Raw genomic sequence first — 23,132 nt, forward strand, 5'->3', positions numbered from 1 at the left:
AGTTGCATCACCAAAGGATTATAAATATACCAAGGCCAAAGAGTTATCCTACAAGCTGCCTGCAGTCTCCCAAAGCACCATTTTTTTCAGCTTCTACACATCCAGCTTTCTTTAAAAAACATTGTTACCTTTTGTAACAGTGAGCCAGGCAGACTGGTTGGCCTCCCCTATATAATTGGAGACCTTACAAATATATTCTCCAGCGTCCGCCTCTGTCACATTGTACAGCGTCAGCACTTCAGCATTGGAACTATTTATCCCCGAATGCTAGAATAGACCAATAACATAGGAGAACAATGTAACTGCTGCCCAATATGGACATTACTCTGTTTATGGTCCCACCACCAACACTCCATGAGAACATACCTTCCATTTAGTGTAAACACCAGTGTCAAAACATTTTTTTTTGTTCTTTGGGTTTTTTAATTAGAAGTAACTAAGAGGAGCTGTTAATAGAAGCGGGTTGGGGGAAAGGAAGAGCACCAGAGCTGGTATACTAGTTCAATGGAATAACATGGTATATAGCTGACCAGTCTGGAAGCCAACTGGTTGGATTCTTGGCATCGCCAACCAGTTTGGAAAACTTCATAACAGAGAATTTCCTTAAACGAACGAACTTAGAATGTCTGCCAAGAAGAATAACCTTGTGCCATTGATATGCCCCATCAAGTTGGTGAAAAATGGACATCTCTGCAGGCTCCACATCCAGAGAACCCAGCACTGCCAACAGTCATTGGCAGCAGATCTCACCATTACTAAGGGGCCTTTAAAATGAAGAGGCTCAAGAAATGTGAGAGACGGAGTAGATTCTCTTTGGTTTGCTTTGGATGCTCTCTACGAATAAATAGCATTGAAGTTCTTTTAGCAGCTTTTCACTTCTTTGAATAAAACATGCATAAATTATTTTAGAGATAGATTTAAGAAACCATGGAAGAACAACAGACTTTCCATAAGCTAGCGCAATTAGCATTTAAACCAGCAAATTTCAGCATAATATTGCATTTGTAAGATATGTTCTTTTTTTAAGCTTATCAGCTTGAAAACAGAAGACCTGATCTCAAAACTGTTGGGTTCACACAACATATATTCCATGAGCCAAATAGCTACTTCATGTGCCGAAAAGCCTCACCTTTAAAACTTGAAGATATGGTAATCCATCTGGCCCATATTTACTGCCATTCTTCTCTATATGTTTTATCCACTGAATATGAGGCTGAGCATCACTGTACACTTTACAGACAAACTCCACATCACCCCCGACCACTGCAGAGGCATTTGCTGGAAGGCCAGCTTGGAGAATAGGCCTGTGTGGTGATCGTTCTGTTGAGATGGGGAGTGGGAGCGAGACAGAGAAAAAATAAAGATGCATAAATAAATACGCGGTGCTGCCAAGAACACTGTTATGAACTCAAGCCAAAAAGCCCTGTACGCCTGTTGGCTGACTCCTCTGAAATAACATTGCAGCCACAATGTATAACAAAAATTACACTTCAAAGGAGATCACTTGAGTACTACACTTGTAGTACAAAGAATACCCATTTAGAAGGGTGGGAGAGGAAGCGGGGGGTGGGGGGACAGGAAAGAGGCCACATAACAAAATTTGCATTTTTTCAAGGTTGGGCCACCACAGAATAAGGAAAATCAATTTTACTTTACAGTTCAGCAAAACAAAGGCTTTTGAGTTTTTATTTATTCTACTTAATATAAAACTAGGAAAAAAATAAAGTTTTATCACGTTTAAAAATTAAATAATCATTGCTCTAAAATGAATGAAGTTATTATAGGCATCGCTAAAAGAGCTGCATAGGCATCAAACTCTTGGCATAAGATGAACAAAAATTAAGTAGACTTTTGAAACACAGTGAACAAAAGTCAACTTTTATCAACTACAGCATCAGAAATACCAAAGTTGCTTCCTATTCTAAATATAGCTATGGGCAGTGGCGGCTCCAGGCACCAGTGCTCTAAGCGCATGCCTGGAGTGGCAAGCCGCGGGGGGCAGCCCGCCAGTCCCTGCGAGGGAGGCAGTCAAGCTGCCTTCGGCGACTTGCCTGTGGGAGGTCTGCCGGTCCCATGGATTCAACAGTAATTCAGCGGGGGGTACGCCGAATCCGTGGGACCGGAGACCTCCTGCAAGCACTGTGCTTGGGGCAGCAAAAAAGCTAGAGCCGCCCCTGGCTATAGGGAATATGGAATTATCTTCAATACCGCAATGGGTTTACTGTCAGTTAACTATTACTTCTACAGTCTGTGAACCTACAAGAGGAGTCAATATACTACTGTCACTAGCAGAAAGTTGTTAAAGTATGCAAAGATTTGGGATGAAATCCTGGTTCCATTGATGTCAATGGATGTTTTGACTGCCACAAAGGCAGGATTTCACTCTTGGAGCCTGCTTCTACATTCTTTATGTGCACAGAGCCTGATCTTGTACTTACTGGAGTCAATGACAAACTTCTCATTGACTTCTGTGACAGGAACAGCCTTCCAAAGCTTCCATTGGCTACACTGGGTGGACAAGGAACTCTGGCAAAGTTTAAAACCATTCCACCTGAATATGGTGTCAATTAGAGTGACCAGATGTCCCGATTTTATAGGGACAGTCCCGATTTTTTGGGTCTTTTTCTTATATAGGCTCCTATTACCCCCCCCCACCCACTCTCCTGATTTTTAGCATTTGCTGTCTGGTCACCCTAGTGTCAATTAAAGTTTTCTTAATGACAGCCCTGCACATTGAAATCTCCTAATTATCCACACATCATAATTGACAGGAACAGTGAAAACTTCCTCACAGTATATCATTCAACTTCCTCAACTCTGAGCAGTCTAGAAGTGAACGCAGTATACGCTCCATACCCATCCACCTCTTGCCCTTTCTTCTGAGATGAACAGGGGTTCCAAGTGGTACTAATTGTGAGAGACATTTCTTGTAAACTGGATACCTATTAGAAATGATACTACGACCAGTAACTCACTTCATTTAAGGCATTAAATAGCTGTTGGATGGTAAATATTTACAGCTAATACTGACCTAGCTCAAATTTGAACTCATGAATTAGAAGTGAAAGTCACATTGCCAAATCTCCTGAGCCATCCAGAGCCCCTTCCAAACATTTTATTTAAAAGATAAGAAAAGAATAATGGACCTAAATATTTATAGAGGCAATGCATTATAAGAGCTTAAATGTTATAAGTGAAATCAACTGAATTTCAAATCAAGTGTTCTTTCTTAAACATACTAGTTTCCAATAAATTGTTTCACAAGCAAACATTGTGAGTGTAATAGCAAATAATGATGCCCATTGAACAATGGGATCTTTCATACAGTCCAATATATTTGGCATGCTGCAAGCATCTACTGGGAATTTATTCACTGACGCAACATTGGCAGTGTACTACAAAGCAGCAGTCTTGTTTTACTTTTGGAAAAAGTGCATTTGTGTTGCAGTTATTAAATTATTCCATGGCTATCTGTGTTATTTTCTGAGGCCTAGGAACAGCTTAATATTTAATTTGTAAATTACAGTAGAATGTATAAATTACTATTTTATAGTCCAGGAGAGAACTTATAAAGTTTCTCACCTTATGCTAAATAGGGTCTAATTCCATGTTCCCCTGCTCCTTCTTCTGGGTACAGAAACAGCAAGCATGGTCTCCCTTTAATAGAAACCTTACACCATCTTCCAAAACTTATTACAGCTGCCTTCAGTATAAAATGAAACCTTAGAGAATGTTATTTAAAATGTTTTTTAAAAGTCAGTAGGCCTCATGTTTCATTTCTCCACATCAGGGTTTGATTTCCTTTGTGACCTTACTCTCTGCCCTTAAACAAACCAGAGAATGAGGCCTGAAATATCTTGGAAAAGTTCCTACTACGCCAGCATCAACACACAAAACACGTTTGGTTTATCTCAATAGCCATCAACAATTTAATTTTTTATTGATGACTGTCAACCCCCCTCCCCTCCAAAAAAAAGGCCAAGTAAAGAAGTAAAAGCAATGTTTATATTCCTGCTCCTAAATTACTGAGAGAGTCAGGTCAAATGGGGGTAAGGATTTGTGAAATTTCATCTTGCTAAGTCCTTAAATGCATTTCAGTTAAATGAATCAGAAGCAAATTAAAGTTTGTACACTGGGATATAAACTGCTGATGAGTGTTTGTTCAACTCCTATTCATTTACTTCCACTGGACAGGCAGACTACACAGATTTAGAACTGATCTCTATGATTCAGACCTTTTGCAGCTTAAGCTTAATCACCGATCCTGCCACTTGTTGCACACTATGCATGGAGCCTCGCTGAAGTCAAGCTACATGATACGAAGTCACAGGGGCTCTGTGTAAATCCTAGAGTCTGTGTTCATTAAATAAGGTGCAAGATCAGGGCATTAGATAATTACTTCATGTGAAACAGAGTATTTTATTAATGTAGGATAGAAAACTATGGAAAAATTAGTAAAATTGAAAAATTGTGACCATGTTGCTGACTATATTTCTGTGTAGGATATTTTTGGGAAAGTCTCCATCAAAGTGCTAAAATTTCATATGCTGTTTCTATGCAATGTGCAAAAACTAATCAGAGACTGTGCATCTTTATATGCTATCTCAGAGCTCATTTATGAATTCCAAGTCAATATGTGCATTTAAAACATAAGCCTTACATTAGTACGCAGCTATCCCCATGTTGACAGTTGGCTGCTCAAATATCATCAGGCTATGAAATCTGCTCAATACAGATAGACAAAAGAGTTGAAAGTTCTCTCTCAAAAATATCCCTCAAAGTTAACAGGAACTAATTTTGAAATAAAGAGCTTATCTGATGGATACTTAAGAATGTAGATTTATTTTTATCATCTAACAATTGTAGCTAAGCATTTTAGATAAACTAAATTATGGAGAATATATACGGTTTTGATCATTTCACTCAAAATAGTAAATATTTTGATAAAAACAACTTGGTCCCAACTGTCCTCTCAGTTATACCAGCTTTACACTGGTATACTTCCTCCTTTTACACCAGTGTGATAGAGAGGTGAATCAGGCCCTTGGGAAATAAATCTTTGCTAACTGATCATTTAAATTTTATAGCATTCCATTCCCAGTCCTAACATAACATGCTTGCAAAAAAATAGGTCAACATCATCTGCTATAACACGGGGGAAAGCCCTAGAGAGTAGAAAGATGTCCTAATGTTTTCAGGCATACTAAACACTGCATTTCTAGCACCATAAAAATTGTTTTATTCCGACACATTAACACAAACCCTCAGATATTTAATTACTGAAGAAAATTCAGGTCTACAGGGTATTTCAAAGACCAATTCTGCTTTCTTAAAGTGTTTTTTAGTAACTCACATTACATCGCTTTGAAATAATAAAATACATTTTTCTCTAAAATGATCTGGAACTAGGGAAGTCCAATGCTAGAAAAATATAAATTTGAGCAAAAGCATGTTAAATTTTACTTTCCTTCTAATTCCTCTTGAAGTCAAACACTGTAATATTTTACAAACAGAAAGCATGGCTCATTCTCAGTAACTGAAGAGAATGTGGCAATAAGTAACTCAGAGTTAGAAAGAAAGAAAGAAAGAAAGAAAGAAAGAAAGAAAGAAAGAAAGAAAGAAAGAAAGAAAGAAAGAAAGAAAGAAAGAAAGAAAGAAAAGCCTATTCCTCCTTCCAAAGAAGTAGGTTTCTGGTCAACATCTAAAGAGTCAATCATTCACTAGAGTTCAATCACTTCCTTTACAAGAGGCAGAGCCACAATGATCATCAGTGTAGATAATGCCTTATTTCAAAGTTAAGATATCTAAATTACATACCAATATATAAATATGTTCAGAGTTTGTTTTCCCCTGCCCAGTTTGTTGGATTGCCTAAATAGAAGTGAATAATAGAACTGAGATCTGAAATGACGGAGATTGTAAACAATTTGGAAACAAACAAAAATATCCACAAATTTATAAGAAAGGGTCATATTTTAACAGATGCATTACTGAACCTATTAACATTAAAGCATCAGGCCAGATTGCCTTCCTCCAGCAGAGAAATCTGCAGAAGGGAGCCAGGAAGTTCAGAAAAGTCCACGAGATATACCTTATGGAGTTTCCTGCAGAACATCACTTTGGAAGGCAGTTGGTTAGGAAATGAGATCTCCCAGACCCGGCAGAACCTGAGGCTCTGGGTGCGGGGTTGGAGGGGGGTGGAAGGACACCGGATCTCTTCCCTCTACAGAGCAACAGATACAGGATCTGTCCTGCAGATAACTGCCCCTTCAGATGACTGTGCTTAGGGTAACCAGATGTCTTGATTTTATAGGAGCAGTCCCATTTTTTGGGTCTTTTTCTTATATAGGCTCCTATTACCCCCACCCCTTCCCAATTTTTCACATTTGCTGCCTGATCACCCTAACTGTGCTGGAGCCTCTTCCTTTCCTGGACATGAGTGGAGTGAGTACCTCTGCAGCTTCTCAGCAGCAGCTATTGAGATGAGTCTGCAAGAGTGAGTGATACTCAAAGCTCCCGCCATTATCAGCACTATTATGTAAGCACCTTTATTTTCAGTAAGATCAGTCACCTGCTAAATGTGGCTTGCTAATTACAAGTTGCAGAAGAACATTAGTTCACTGCCTTTTCAAGGATCTCCCTAAACTCATGTTTGGTCTTGACTTCATTAGCTGTCTTTCATTTTCCAACCTTGTAACAAACATGCTATTTATTGCCAACTTTGACAGAGTTTTTGTGATGTGGGCACTTGTTTCTTCTGATCATTTTAATTCTCTGTTGCTATAGTTTAAAATATTAATTCTGATTAACAGTTCATTTTCAGAAGCTAGTTGCCTATCTTCTGCACTCAAAACTGACATTAGAAAGCTTTGTTTAAAGAGTCCCTAAGATATATGACTACAATTCACTTGGTCTGATGAATTTTCAGAAGAGTTTCTAAAGGCCAGGAGGAAGGTTGGAGATCCACCACGGACAAATTTGCTGGTTGGTGCATGTGAAGGGTGCTGTTTTCATCCTAATTTCCACACCTCTATGCCCCTCACTCTGGATGCTGTAGAGGGCCCCAGGGATGTGAAGGAAAGGGATGAAAAAGAAAGGCCATGGGAGACGTCCACTGTCCATCGCCAAACACCTCAGCTATCAATGGTAAATATGTCCAAAAATTAATGAAGCCTCAGGCTGCATTAATTGTTGCTGGAGCCTTCTCTGCTCCAGCAAATTGGGGAATCTTCTTTCAAGTAGGGCTCTGAGGGAAGCTATGGCCATGGGAGTTCCAGCCAGAGTGGAGAGTTCAGATGGCCCTGTGTCCCCAGCTGCACTCAAGTTGATCTGCAGGATCACGGGCTGTATATTCCTAGGTAGAGTGACATAGGAGGGATCAAACTAGCAAGATGATTAAGAGAAACTTCAGAGGGTATGTCTACACTACGGGATTATTCCGATTTTACAGAAACCGTTTTTTTAAAACAGATTGTATAACGTCGAGTGCACGCGGCCAACTAAGCACATTAATTCGGCGGTGTGCGTCCATGTACCGAGGCTAGCGGATTTCTGGAGCGCTGCATTGTGTGTAGCTATCCCACAGTTATCCCATAGTTCCCGCAGTCTCGCCCACCCATTGGAATTCTGGGTTGAGATCTGAATGCACGATGGGGCCAAAACAGTGTCGCGGGTGATTCTGTGTAAATGTCATCACTCAGTCCTTCCTCCATGAAAGCAACGTCAGACAATCATTTCGCGCACTTTTTCCCTGGATTGCCCTGGCAGACGCCATAGCATGGCAACCATGGAGCCTGTTTAGCCTTTTGTCACTGTCACTGTATGTGTACTGGATGCTGCTGACAGACGCAGTACTGCAGCGCTACACAGCAGCATTCATTTGCCTTTGCAAGGTAGCAGAGACAGTTACCAGCCCTATATCACAGTCTGCAATTGGAAACTGGCGACGATGGTTATCAATCCTTTTGCACCATCTGCAATTGGAAATTGGCAATGACAGTTATCAATCCTTTTGTATCGTCTGCTGTTGTCATGGGTGCTCCTGGCTGGCCTCGCTGAGGTCAGCCGGGGACACATGGACAAAAATGGGAATGACTCCCCAGGTTATTCCTTTCTTTATGTTTTGTCTAAAAATAGAGTCAGTCCTGCCTAGAATATGGGGCAAGTGTACTAGAGAACCAGAGAGCACAGCCACTCCGGGTCAGAGCCCCAGATATCACACAGAAATGATGAGCTGCATGCCATTCTAGGGGGTGCCCATGCAACAACCCTACCAGTTGCTTCTCTCCTCCCACACCCCTCCTGGGCTACCGTGGCAGTGTCCCCCCATTTGTGTGATGAAGTAATAAAGAATGCAGGAATAAGAAACACTGACTTTTTAGTGAGATAAAATGAGGGGGAGGCAGCCTCCCGCTGCTATGATAGTCCAGGCAATATAGAATCATCATTAGACATGAAGGGGGGGGTGAGAAGCTCAGCCCCCAGTTGCTATGAAGAGGACAGTTTTCAATCCTTTTGCACCATCTGCTGGGAATGACCATGAGTCATTCCCATTTTTGCCCAGGTGCCCCCGGCCGACCTCACCGAGGCCAGCCAGCAGCAGTCACGGGATGATGAGGAGGGTTTCCAAGCCTTTTGTACCATCTACCATCAGGAAAGGAAGAGGAGGGGATGCTGCTGTTCAGCACCGCGTCTACCAGCAGCATGCAGTAGACATACGGAGACAATGAAAAAAGGCAAGAAATGATTTGTTTGCCTTTTCTTTCATGGGCGGAGTGGGGTAAATTGACGACATATACCGTGAACCACCCGGGACAATGCTTTTGACCCTTCAGGCATTGGGGGCTCAGCCAAGAATGCAAATGCTTTTTGGAGACTGCGGGGACTGTGGATAGCTGGAGTCCTCAGTCCCCTTCTTCCTCCCTCCCTCCATGAGCATCCATTTGATTCTTTGGCTTTCTGTTATGCTTGTCACGCAGCCCTGTGTTGAGTCCCTGCTGTGGCCTCTCTCTGGAGATTTTTTCAAATGCTTTGGCATTTTGACTTCTTGAACAGAGCTCTGATAGAACAGATTTGTCTCCCCATAAAGCGATCAGATCCAGTATCTCCCGTAGAGCCCACGCTGATCAGTGCTCCTTGCTGAGCAAACAGGAAATGAAATTCAAAGTCCACGGGGCTTTTCATGTCTACCTGGTCAGTGCATGCGACTCTAGATTGCTGTCCAGAGCGGTCACAATGGTGCACTGTGGGATAGCTCCCGGAAGCCAATACCGTCGAATTGCAGCCACACTAACCCTAATCCAAAATGGCAATACCAATTTGAGTGCTACTCTCCTCATTGAGGAGGAGTACAGATATTGATATTAAGAGCCCTTTATATCGAAATAAAGGGCTTCGTTGTGTGGACGGGTGCAGGGTTAATTCGGTTTAACGCTGCTAAATTCGGTATAAATGCGTAGTGTAGACCAGGCCAGATTGTCCACAGAGATTTCCTCCCTCAGTGTATGCTCATACGGTGGCAATCCATGCCTAAATTTCCTTACTCCAGAACTAAGCAATGCTTTATGGGGACCTGTGTCACTGAAATGCTAGAAGGAAAACACTATTCATTCCATTGCACTTGCTCAATAATGTGCAGAAGTAAAGCTGAGGGATGGCTGCTGCTTCAGGAGACTAGCGACAACTAAGCAGGTGTAGGCAAGTACTTCTAGTACTTAATGTCATATATTATATATATATACTGAACCAGGGATTGAGTAGCTTCGACCAGCAGCGTATCAGTTTGGTTTCTCTCGTTTCACAAAGCACTGCATTCTGTTTATACCCAATTCAGAAGCTTTGATGAACTGTAATGCTCTATTTTTATATATAAAATAATCATTCACTCTGTAATTTAAACTGGAGAGAATCACATGGTAAACTAAAGAAAATATTACCAACACTGGAAAGAATATCCCTGCCATAGAGCTGTTTACTCACAGGCAACTCATAAGCAGAATGGACTACGGATTTTGCACAATGGATTTTGGTTTGGACCAATTTAGTTAATCGGAGCTGGTCATATAATTTGTTACCAGTGTTGGCATCTATGATAAAATAATTGTTCCTCAATGCATTTTTACTAATTATTCAAACAGCTTAACTGTTCAGCAACAGTTTCTTATGAGTTACGATAAGTATGGACTTGTTAGAAGATGTTTTTATTATGTAATTATTGTTTTGTTAAGTTTTTAGAGAAACATGTGCCCTCCATCCTTTGATCATATTCTTCTCTTTTCTCTGTATACAACATTTCTGATCAGCTCAACACTCCTTTAAGAGGTAATACCTAAGACCCCAATCCCACAACTGTTTCCATGTGGGAGGACCCCTGTGCTTCGAGAAGCCCTAATGAAGTCAGAGGCTTCATGCAGGCACAGAGGTCTACCCATGTAGGTGCTGACAGGGACTAAAGTCTTTATCCTACGTTTTCTTCGCCATCTTCTTTGTTCCTCCAACCTAGCAAAAGTTTAGTGGCTCCAGTTTTGTAAGACTGGGGTGTTTCTTTCTGCTGCTGTTTCACTGCTTTGACATTTCTAATTTCAGGGCCTAACCATCCACTGAAGTACTCTGGTTTGACACTAGCTAATGGAGTTAACACTGGCATAAAACTGGAATACCACACTGGAGAGTTAGGGGCAATACTGTTCCTCTAAAGTTGATTACTGAATAAGAGTTCTAGGTAACATTATGAGACTCACAACTTTAAGAAAAGCTTGAATGGCTTCACTGGGGTTACCTGTGATTTTTAAACAATGATAGTTTTAAAATATATAATGTCATTACAAAAACTTGGAGCACTTGATATACTGTATGCAGTAAAGTATTTATCACCGTGTTTCTTTGTGCCATCTGAAAACTGTCTTCCTGGTTTAAAAGTAATCACATCCAGGTCAGTTGAGAAAATGACAATACCTTTCTACCCTTTACAAAAATGACTCATGTGTTCAACTCTTTTGTTCTTCCTTTTACTTTTCGCCTCAGACTTGAAATATTGATCCCTCTTTGGCACTCTCTATGTGGACAAAACTCCCACTGATGTCACCCTGTGTGTTTAGATTTAATTGTAGTGGCTCAGTGTAAATAGCAACACTTACCATAGACCTTCCAGCACCTTGCTGTGTTTTTTCAAGCAGTGAAGCTTTTTTTTTTTTTAAAATGTAAGACTCTGGTCAGTGCTTGCAACTCTCAAGATTTATTCCAGGTGGGAGCCCTGACATGTAAGGGCATGAAGGGGAATTAAGACTAAGGACTCAGTCATGCAAATCCTTATGCATGTGCTTAGTTGTATGCACCTGAGTACTCCCATTGACTCCTAAAGGACTGCTCAGGTGCATACAATTAACCATGTGCCTAAACTTTTTCAGGATTAAGCCCTAAAACTTCACTAGCTCCCTGCAGGGTGGGGATAAGACAGCTGTAGCAAAATAAAGTGGAACTTGACACTACATGGAAAAATGTCACTTTTATAAGGGCTGAGTGAAGTCAGGGGAAAGATTCTCACTGATTTCAACAGGCTTTGGATCAGGGCCTTATAAAAGTCATATCAAAATTAAATAAAATCTGTTCTTTAAAATCATGAGTGTAACAGAGGGTTTAAAAAAAAAAAAGACAGGTCAAGACACAGTCAAGAACTGAAGCATGCAACATGAATGTTCTTGTTTGAAATGCTAAGTTGTCAACACAAGGTAATACTTAATACTAGACTATCCTTAGTGCAACACCCTATTGTTAGTCTGCCACAGTACGCATTTCATCAGCCTTGCCAGAGTGAGGAAGTGTCTTAGCTGGAAAAAGACTCACATCTGCCCTACTACGCCTAGGAGTTCACGTGTGGTATCCCTGATAGGCTATATGTATAAGCAACAGCTTTATACACATCTGAGCAAAGGAGAAATGCCTCATTTTGGTCTGAAAAAAACATGGGAAGCAGAACAATGAAAAGCTTTCCACTGAAATTACTTCTGATTTGCTTCTTCTAAAAAACTTCAAGAGAATGTGAAAAGCAGCATGTAACTTCTCCTGGACAAGGCTGGAAAGTGGGGAAAATGTTACTGTCCAGACCATTTCCAGATGTTTCATAAAGCTCCTTGGGGGAGCTCCTTGTGTTCTGTGTTGTGGGTAGCAGTGAGCCCCCAGTCAGCACGCAACCACTTAATAATGGCAATGATGGTGGAGATGAAGGGAGTGTCTTGTGGAGAAAGCACAGGGCTGGGTTCTATATATGACTCTGTCAAAGGTTTGCTGTAGAACTCTGGCAAACCACCACCTTTCTGTGACTCAGTTTCCCCATCAGTAAAATGATGATAATAGTATTTTCCTAACTCACATAGGTATTGTGAGATTTAATGCAAAGTATTAATTATTATTAGTGTGGCTCCACCATGTTTTCTATCTCCACACTCTCCCTTCCCTGAAATGTGACTGCCTTCAAAGTAGACAGGAAAATACCACTAAAACTCTTTGAGTTCTTTTATGTTTCCACATTTCTCCCGCTTCTTACTGTACTGCACTATGGAATCTATAGTCTGTTCCAAATATTGGATCAGATCCCGAAAAGTGTGAAATGTCCACAGTTCCTAGTGGCTCATCAGGGAAGGCACAGCAGCTCCTAGATGGGCCAACTGCAAACATGTATTTTTTCATCACCTTTAACTTAACTCCACTGCTTCAACAAACAAAACTGAAGCAGCTTTAATAGAAAACATTTAAGCTGGCCGTGTCTGGGCCCAAACATACTATAGATGTACCAAAGACAAAGCATGTACCAAAGAAATACAAAGTCTTTGTTACATCTATAGATGTACCAAAGACAAATCTCCCATGTAATCTTCTTCAGCTATTAATCTCCCTTCTAGATTTGTCTGACTTTTAACATAAGCATTCTAATGGGCAGGACAGCATAGCTTTCACAGGTAACCAGCTGCATGAAAAAGCACCAGAGCTATTTCCAGTCACCTGAACATCTATCAATTGTTTACGAGTTTACTAAAAAATAACCCAAACAAACTACATTCCTCATGCTAGAGGTGCACATTAATTGACAGATGTACACGTTCCTCCCCTGAGGTTCAGAAGCATCATCTCCATCCTCCGAGCCAAGTGTATTTGATGGAAATGCCATCTCAGTAGAGCTGAGTGAAGAGCAGAAAAAAGTTGTTTGAATTTGAAAGTGAATGTGGACATGGAAGTATTCTGCATATATTCAAACCCAAGTACCTCTATTAGCACAAATACCCAGCCAAAAAAAAAGTTAAGATCAAATGCTCAAATAGTCACTGAAAACAAATTTATACTTGAAACTGACATTTGAAATTTAAGTTGCGTTGGTTATTAATGTGCCTCATCCAACCAGAGAAGAGAAACAATACCAGCTAGCTCACAACACTAACCAACAGTGTGAATTTTAAAATTTAAATAGAGACTTGTCATGGTACAATTCCCTACTCTGAACCTTAGCGTCCAAAAGATGGGGTACCAGCATGAATTCCTCTAAGCTCAATACCAGCTTAGAACCTGTAGCGCTGCCACCAACCAGGAATTCCAGTGCCTGGTACACTCTGGTCCCCCCAAAACCTTGCCCGGGGACCTCCAAGACCCAGACCCTCTGGATCTCAACACAAGGAAAGTAAACCCTTTCCCCCACCCTTGCCTCTCCCAGGCTTCCCCTCCCTGGGTTACCTTGGAAGATCACTGTGTGAGTCAAACTCCTTGAATCACAAAACAGAGAGGACAATTCACCTTCCTCCCTCCTTCTCTTTCCCCCTCCCAGACTCTTCCTGAGAGAATGTAATCCTGGCACAGAGAGAAATCAGCCTCTCTCTCCCTCTTCCCTCCTTTCTCCCCACCAATTCCCTGGTGAATCCAGACCCAGTTCCCTGGGGTCTCACCAGAATAAAAAAAACAATCAGGTTCTTAAACAAGAAAAGCTTTTAATTGAAGAAGGAAAAACTGTAAAAATTATCTTTGTAAATTTAAAATGGAATAGGTACAGGGTCTTTCAGCTATAGACACTGGGAACACCCTCCCAGCCTAAGTATACAAGTACAAATTAAAATCTTTTCAGCAAAAATACCAATTTGAACTCCTTTCAGCCAAATACACATTTGCAAATAAAGAAAACAACCATAAGCCTAACTCGCTTTATCTACCTAGTACTCACTAGTCTGAACTATAAAGAGCCTGTATTGGAGAGACTGGAGAGAAACCTGGTTGCACGTCTGGTCCCTCTGAGCCCCAGAGTGAACAACAACCAAATTCTAACAGCACACACAAAAACTTCCCTCCCTCAAGATTTGAAAGTATCCTGTCCCCTGATTGGTCCTCTGGTCAGGTGACAGCCAGGCTCACTGAACTTGTTAACCCTCTATAGTCAAAGAGATATAAAGTACTTCTGTGCTATTAACTTTTCTTATCTGTTTATGACAAGACTATTTGTAGCAAGCTGTTCATGGGCTATTGTTATGACAGAATAATTTGTGAAGGTGAGAAATAATTTCCAATAACTAATACATTTGAGAACTTTGCAATCTGCTTGCCAACATTGTGCAAAAAGAAAAACATACAAGTAGTCAGTCATTACAAGTTTTCCATTCAGCTCTACTTCTAACACTAACAATGTTGTTCTTCAGTAGACCTGAATGGATGAAATATTTCAAAGAACAATCTGGGGGAAAAATCAATTTTTATTTATAGAGCATTTCTCCTCCTAAAATATCCCAAAATTCTTCACAAACTATGGTTTTTAATAGGGCTATTAAAATGGGGCTTTAAAAGTTTAATTAAATCAGCTTTAACTGTACTTCCATGCTTAAAATGCAGCACCTGCTACTAAAGCACCTTGGGAATGGTAGCAATCCAATGATGATCTAATCTAATGACTTTAAATCCTCAACACTTTTGAAATGCAGCCACATCTGGAGTAAAAGGCACATGTCCCCTCTACTCCCTGTTGTGCAGAGTGCTATTTGCATGAAGGCTGCCAGGGAAAACCTCCTTTTATATCTTTAGTGTCTTTGCAGTGCCCACAGAATTCCACATCTCATCCAAGAGATCTCACCCATTAAACTGCATGGTACTTAACTCATCTGCCTTAGAAAGATGGAGCACCAACACTTTCTCCTGATAGCTTTAATTATGAAGGCATGGATAAACTGCAGTATAATAATAACAAGTCCACAGTCAGGCTTATGAGTACAGTGAATAAAACCTTCTTTCCTTCTCATTTTAACCAAATACCGGAGGGCAGTATGTATTCCTTCATTCTTTCAGTCTCTGTCCCATCATGTCCCAGGCTGCATGCACTCAGGTGAATATGTCAAGCTGAAGCATGCTCATGTAAAGATCTAGTCAACAACTTTCATTCATGTCTGCCAGAAATGCAAGTTTGGGCTTGGGTTGTAATACCTTTACCTTGGTTGTAATACATTTAACTCCTGCCAGACATGGATGATACAGAGGGGAAGCTATAAATTTAGACAATTTAAGTCATTATTGCTCCTACATATAAACTGAATACTATATTTAAAAAAAATAAAAATTGAAGGGATATAGGCCCTTAGGTTCTGAAAAGTAGGTGTTTACAAAATCTAAGATCAATGGATAGGTTTCCCTGAATTTAGAAACAACAAAATGGAAATATGCCTCTTTAAAAAGGAACAAAAAAAACACCCTTGCAGTGTTTTTTGCAACATTACAGCACACTAGAACCTGAAAGTGAACCTGACTATAAACAAAAGTGAAGTTCATTCTCATTCCCAAAGAGACATACAAAAAAGAAAACAATCATCAATAGTGAAAAGCAGATTGGCTGTTTAGAATCTTCGATGGTCTAATAACGTAACATAGTTAAGAAAATTTGCTTCAAAAAATAAGCGGTCTAATCCCGCAAAGACTTCAGTATGTAACTTTACACACATCAGACAATGGGACTACTCACAGGCATAAGTCTTTGCAGGATCAGGGCAAAGGGTTTTAAGCAGAACAGTGTTTAACAGAACACTTTAAATGGCTCCTCATGGAGAAGTTATTCTGCCACCATTTTCATCTGAAAATAGTAATTATGGTAATAGAGTAGAGCTAAAGGTACTCAACTGCATTTCTGTTTATATTCTATTAAACAAAAACTGAACCACAAGTATGAGCCAACTGGATAATTTAGGACTGATTAATAACCAGCTAAACAGGTTGCAATAGTACCTTTAAAAAAAGACAAAAGGTGTTTTTGACAAATTCTATTAATTTTATAGTAAACGGCATAGTCTTCCTACACATTCTTTGAGGATGTTGATCAGTTGTTAGCTGCTTATAACACCTGGTAGATGAGATAATGTCAAGCACTTAAACTGAAACCTAACCAATCTTTGGTTCCCTAGATAATTACATTACATAGGACAAATTGCAACCTACAGCCTGAATGTTCAGTGAATCTCTCTTTTTTTCTGTTAAAATATAAATTCAATTAGTTGTAAAATTATTTCCATGCTTAAAGAGAGTAACTGCTACCCAAGCTACACCCTGGTGATAATGACAATGTAATTATATAAAAGCCCCAGCGCTGCTGTGTTCCCATGTTGCTTTCTATAGTCTGAATTTGCTACATACAACTGGTATATGATAACTGTAATTTCCAATCATTCTCCCTTTAGACTGAATGACTTTATACATGGAAGGCATCTGTTTTGTGAGCTTCCTATAAATAAAAGTTTCTACCTGCAATTAAATGCAGCAGAATAAAAAGGTAATTCATCTGAACTCTAGTAACAGCTGATGAGCTAAAATTTACAAGAATGAAGGATAGTCTTATAATTGAAGGCACTGGACTAGGAGACTTGGAACTGGATTCAATTCCTGGCTTCCCACAGGCTTCCTGTGAGACCTAGGGTAAATTAATTTCTCTCTGTGCCTCAGTTCTCAATCTATAAAACTGGGATGATAATACTTCCTTTCTTCCATCCTTTACGTATTTCAGTTGTCAACTCTTACTATTTGTACATACGATGCCTAGCACAGTGAGTCTTTGATCTTGTTTGGAGCTCTCGGCATTACCATAATAAATAAGAATATAATTATTCTCCTCTAGATAAAGCTCAACATAGTGATTTATACAGGGAGTTTTGCGAGATCTCTAGGGGCATGGAATCCTTCCCACAGGCCATGGAGTCCCAGACATACAGCTCTGTGTCCACTATCAAACCTCAGGACTCAACTTTTTGTTGCCATCAACAAAAATAAGCACAGTCACATTTTACATGATGTTAACGCCTTCTCCCGCCTCTGTGGTAACATTAAGTACCATGTAGGGTTTTATTTAATGCTTGAAGATCATAAAAGATGATAGCCCTTTGACAATACAACTAACTCTTTCACTGATGTTTTCCTGGTGCTCTGGAGAGTAGAGTGGGAGACACAGAGATGAAAGAGCATTGGTTTCCAGAAAACACACTTCCTGGTTTACAAGGTGAGATGGATGGTTGAAAAGGTGTGTGTGTAAAACAACTGAGCTATACTAGAACTTTTAAAAAATGTGTCAGGCCTGTAATAAATCCTCATGATCTGCTGATACTGCAACCTAATTTTCTCAGGGTGAAATTCACCCACTGGCAAAAGACCAACCCAAAGCCCAGGGACCACTTAAGTCCCATTGTGAAAGCTAATGTGGTGTCTATTCTGTTTGCTCGACTCTCTGCAGTGATGTGAATTGCATTAGAGCTGGTCAAAAATTTGTGGAGGTGGGGCATCACAAAACATTTCAAGAATCACATTGTCCATCAAAGTTTCCTGACCAGCTCTACTGTACAGTTAGAAGTTATCATTGTAAATATGGCCAAGTCTTTTGCGATATATGGATGGCTAATAATTTGCTACTTTTATTTCTATTCCCACTTGCTGTAAGAAATTCAGTCTGACTGTGTGCCAGGTTTGTAAATTTGAATGAGAATGTCTGAGCCAACTGAGTCCTTATTTTATAACGTTCTTCCAAGTAATTACAAGTAAAAATGACTATACTTCACACCTACATTTTGACTGAAAACCTCTCATGCTCTGCTGGCTCTGGACTTCTATGTGTGAAAAGGGTTCAGGGTTTGGAAAGTTATTTGATTCGAGTAATAATGGATATTCCCAATTAGCATTGTGTCATTATTTGGCATGAATTTTGCTGGGATACCTCCCAAAAAAGTGTGACATAATCAGAGGTTTCTCTACAGTACATCGTACAGTCAGCTGCTCGTTTTATTACGATAGAGTGCCATGTTTAATACTATTCCTTATGACTTACACCAAAAATCAACTCTGGAACCAGTTCAACCATTTAGGAAAATCTATTTCAAAAGAGTTTCAGCTGACAGTTTTCAAACATTCTGAGCTTACAACCTGGCTGAAAATTATGGTCTGAAGTTTGTGAGAGGTGATCACCAATGGCTAAACATACCAAGGAGTATGACTGACTCTCAACACACATCCACAACCCTCCTTAACTCTATGAGAGCTGAAAATGTATACAGCAGAATAGAACAAACCAAACTTCCGTAGAAATACTCCAATACAATAGAAAAGGGCTGACAGAGGTCACCTTCTATGCTTGGCTTAATTCAGTCCTCCACTCTGCCTCCTGCCCAACCACCACACTCAGCGGTGGCTTTCAGTACCTCAGCAGCCACAGAAATCTGCCTGACCCCCCTTCCAGCAATCCCATCCACATGCATTCAACCAAGGGTCCTAATCCAATGTCCTAATCAATTCAAAGACTCATAGTGGCTTCAGCAGACATTGAATCAAACGTCTGTCTGTACATGCACATATAGGACTTTATGTCAAACTAGAAATGCAGCAGTTACATGCATCCCCCAAAAAACATTTCACACACACACACACACACACACACACACACACACACACACACACACACACACAGGGGACTAACATGATTATGCACACTTTAAATGCTAAAATGTCTAGCTTCCAAAAAACATGAACTGCCACTTTCAAAAGTAACTACTGATTTTGGGTGCCCAATCCGAGTCACATGAAAGGGACCTGGTGTTTGGAAAGTGCTGAGCCCCCATCATCTGAAATGAGGTGTCTCAAGTGAATACGTAAACATGGAGGCACCAAAAAATCACTAATCACTTTTTGAAATCTTGGCTTCATTATTTACTTTTCTGCTTCTCTATAGGAAAGGAATAGACATTTATATAAATGACATAATCCTTGTTACCATTCCATTCATTCATGCAGGCCACTGTGATTTACTGCCAGGAAAAATAAACTTCTGCATAATATTCCTGAATGCATGACATTCAGAAAAGGCTTAAAGGGGAGAGGAGGTAAGGGGTTTCTGGCAAATATTTACTCAAGTGACAGCATTATCCATGGTGAACACATTTGCTAGAGAACTGGGTGAAAGGGTTCACAGTCAATGTGAAACTGGCCAGTTTTGGCGCCTTTTAATCAGTTTCACTTCAGCTAAGAAAATTCCAGGCATTTTAAAAGGGTCCTTTTTTTCCCCCCTTGACTTGCTACAAACATTTTGTAACCTCAAGCAAAGTGGAACAAAGCCAGGACTTGAAGGGAAAAGAAAATCACTACAGAAATCAGTACCACTCTGTTCTTACTTTGCTAGCATTCCCTGGTGAGCTAATGTGGTTCGACTGCACCCTTTCACCAGCTGGTCTGCAAAGGATGGAGCCATGTGTAATACAATTTACTACAATTCCTGGCAGCCGTTGGTGCTGCACCCTCAATAAACTTTGTTTAAACAAGTGTTCAAACAAAAATGGCTTTGTCACTAAGTTAGCTCACCTCAACTGTATGAATGTGCTCTCTATGCAGACTACGAAGTGTTGCTAGTGCTGTAAAAGGCCCAACATTTGTTTGGGTCTTAGCTCCATAAGAAACTGCATCTCCCTTCATATGAACCAAAGCTACAGCAGTGATCTGCTAAACAGCTCAGATTAACTAATTTTTTAAATTTAAATGTCTGGGAGAAGGACATCTTCCTTCGAGGGCATTCTCTGTCTCTATTGGTCAGATAGGTCAAGTTTGTTGAAGAGATGTGAAGCTCCTCTGTTCTCTCAGGGTGGGAAATTCAAAAGTCCCCACATCAACAGGATATGTTCCTAAACCCTCGTGATGCTTTAGAAAATCTCACCCTCTAAGTATTCTTGGAAAGTATTTGTATTCACAGCTGAATGCAGGGTTGAATTTTTTGCAGATTTGGACAGTTGTGATCTAAACGCAGCATTGCTTTTTATTAATTCACTTACAGGTAACCAGAGAAAATGTGATGGGTGCACTATTATTTGTATAAATACAATGAATGAATATAGAAATGACAAAAATGGGTCACTGCTGGTCTGATCCCTATCCGAAGTCAATGCTAAGACTCCTGTTGATTTAACAGGAGATGGAACGGACCACCTGTCTCTAGTCAGAACTGGCCTGCAATTGCCCAAAGTTACTTTTCAGTGCTGAATGCTCAGTGGTTTTATTCACTAAGCTTCAGATGGCCACATCATTTTCACCATCTGGTGTTAGCATGAGCTACTTTCACATATGTTAGAAACTAAGGACCCAGTTCTATCACCATAGTCATGTTGAGTACCATTACTTACTTAAGTATGTACTGCTCAGAATGAGTATGTGTGGCGGAATTGGGTCCTGAGATTCTAGGCCCTAATTAAACAAAGCACTTAAGCATGTGCTTCGATCCTATTGAAGTCAGTAAGCCGTAAGCACATGATTAAAGTGAAGCATGTGCCTAAGTGCTCTCCTAAATGAAGGCCTTAGTACTGACAAGAATTTTCAAAAAAAAAAAAATTCTCCATCAGCTAAATGATTTCACAACATTTATCCTTTATGTTTCAATAAATGATATCAGCACTTCACAGACCAAATTCTGATCTCATTACACAAGTGTAAATCCAGATTAATTATACTGACTTCAGGTCCAACACTCTAGAGTTACACAGGTGTAACAGAGATTAGGATCTGACCCTTTACAGGAAGATTGTTTTTCAGCTATAATTACAGTAGTTCAGAGAACCATGTGACAATTCTGACAAATGCAGTGAGATTTGAATTATTTACACTTTATAATGCACTTGTAAGTCTACTGTAGCATATTGTATAACAATAATAAATTCATAATATAAGATCTCATACACTTGGGTACCACATCTTTGCTGAGACGCAAGGAAACTATTGTGTGAGTGTAAGTGTGTGCGAGAGAATTTGTGTATAAGGTGTGTGATCAGTGAGGTTTTGCTGTAGTTGCAAGGCAGTAGAAATAGCCTCAAAGAACAGAAGTTACATTCTTATATCCAACCCTAAAACCATCCTTAAAATTAATAAAAAAAATCCATTACATTTAGTTTTAAATAAAGAAATAAAATTAAGCCATTACTTTAAAAAAAATTCTTGTAGCTGACAGAATTTTACTCACCGACAACATCTAGGTGATACGTGTGATTGATGGATCCATATTCATTTTCCACTATACAAGTATAATTTCCTTTGTCAGATGGGACTACACTCTCCATAATGAGACTCCAGTGCTGGTTTCGTACCTGATAGGATTTCAATAAGAGAGTGTTTTAAAAGTTGATAGCACAATTTTGTACTTGTCTTTCCCACATAAAAGGAAGATATTTGTTTCCATTACACAAATGTTTTAAAAAGCCACGGCAGTGCTGGATTGACATTTCTGGAGACCAAAATCCTTTATTTATGCACAGAGCAGCTTCAGCATAGGCAATAGCAGTGAATGCTGCCACATCCTCCTTTACCAAGATACTTCACCCTTAAGTTGGAAAAATAGTCTTCAATGCACATTCAGTCCTCAGCCATTCTATTTCAACTGACAACAAGGGTTCAACAATTAGTACCAGTTCAGATTATGGTTTTATGACATAGACACCAGTCCACTAGAAACTGAATTTAGATTACCAAGACATTTTCACATCTGCCTCCAACAATTATCTGATGGTATTGGATGTCTCACTTTAGCAGCCCGGGCTGGATTTTTCCAGTGATATCAAAGGCTCTATAGCCCACTGATCATAGCATTACATATACAGAGTTGTTATAGAGCAAAACAAAAAACCAAAGTGCAACATTCATACTCAAGCAGATCTATTATTCTAGGAATCTAATTTATATCAACAGAGAATCTTTTCAAGAAAACAGTTCTAAAAATTCCTGTCTGATATAAAATATAAATCCATCTGAATGTTGCAATGACAACTTTTGGAAGGTAAAAAAGGAAATTACGCCGGAATTAAAAAAAAACCTCAAAATGGTATTGTGAAATTACCATATAGTTAGATAAACTCAAAAACTTTCTAACTTTTAGATTGAGTCATTACATTTCTGTTCAATTCTATGAACTATAAATATATCATGAAAATTATATCCAAGGTCTGCCCTTCACTACCCAGGATCCCCAACAACCTCCACCTGTCTCACCTGCCATGTTTAGAAAAGTCAAGTGCTGTAAACATGAATTTGAGTAATTTTAATCATGCAAAATGGAAAACAGTGAATTCTCCCTTCCACAATTTTGTGTTCTAGAATAACTTTTAAGGGTTACAGCGATACTGTCAGATACTATACAGCAGAAAAGAAGCTTAGTAAGGACTCAAGTGAAAATATGTAGGTATGAAATCCTACTTTCCTTTTGGTTATTATACTGGTCTTCATCTGTCAGGAAGAGATTAGTGTTGTCAATACTGTACCCATGGTGCCATACAGTTTAGCTTTGCCCTTTAAAGCACATGAAAAGGTATTTTGTTTTCTTTATATCTTTCTGCTCTTTCAAGTTGGTGACAGCACCAATGGCCTCCAGGGTTCAGGCATTTTATATAAGTGAACTATCAGCTCAGTCAAGGACTCTTTGTCTTGCCTTGTACCTTCACAGCTACTTATTATCTACCAGGAAATAGTCACTTTGGTTATGTGCTTTAAAAAGGCCAAATCCTGGAAGAAAGTCCAAGTCTATGTGAATGGCCTGAACACTAACCAAACCACTCAGAAACGCCACAGAGTATGGGACCAGAATCTTCAGTCCTAGCTTACAGTGACCAGCATGCATCTGG

At 39.7% G+C, this 23,132-nt stretch overlaps 1 protein-coding gene across 9 annotated transcripts in view; it reads right to left on the bottom strand.

Moving 5' to 3' along the window:
- The window catches only part of FGFR2 (fibroblast growth factor receptor 2), a 102,140-nt gene that overhangs the window by 42,551 nt on the left and 36,457 nt on the right, over positions 1-23,132 (bottom strand). For 6 of the 9 annotated variants that reach the window (XM_030569806.1, XM_030569805.1, XM_030569801.1 and 3 more), the window contains 2 exons: positions 21,482-21,605; positions 1,130-1,320 (listed from right to left, as the gene is read on the bottom strand). In XM_030569806.1, the coding sequence (XP_030425666.1) occupies positions 1,130-1,320; positions 21,482-21,605 (315 nt within the window). Of the gene's footprint in view, positions 1-128; positions 268-1,129; positions 1,321-21,481; positions 21,606-23,132 lie in introns of all 9 variants that reach the window. The other 3 variants (XM_030569807.1, XM_030569804.1, XM_030569802.1) reach the window with 1 other exon arrangement.

The sequence above is a fragment of the Gopherus evgoodei genome, chromosome 7, assembly GCF_007399415.2.
Source record: "Gopherus evgoodei ecotype Sinaloan lineage chromosome 7, rGopEvg1_v1.p, whole genome shotgun sequence".
Classification (NCBI taxonomy): Eukaryota; Metazoa; Chordata; order Testudines; family Testudinidae; genus Gopherus; species Gopherus evgoodei.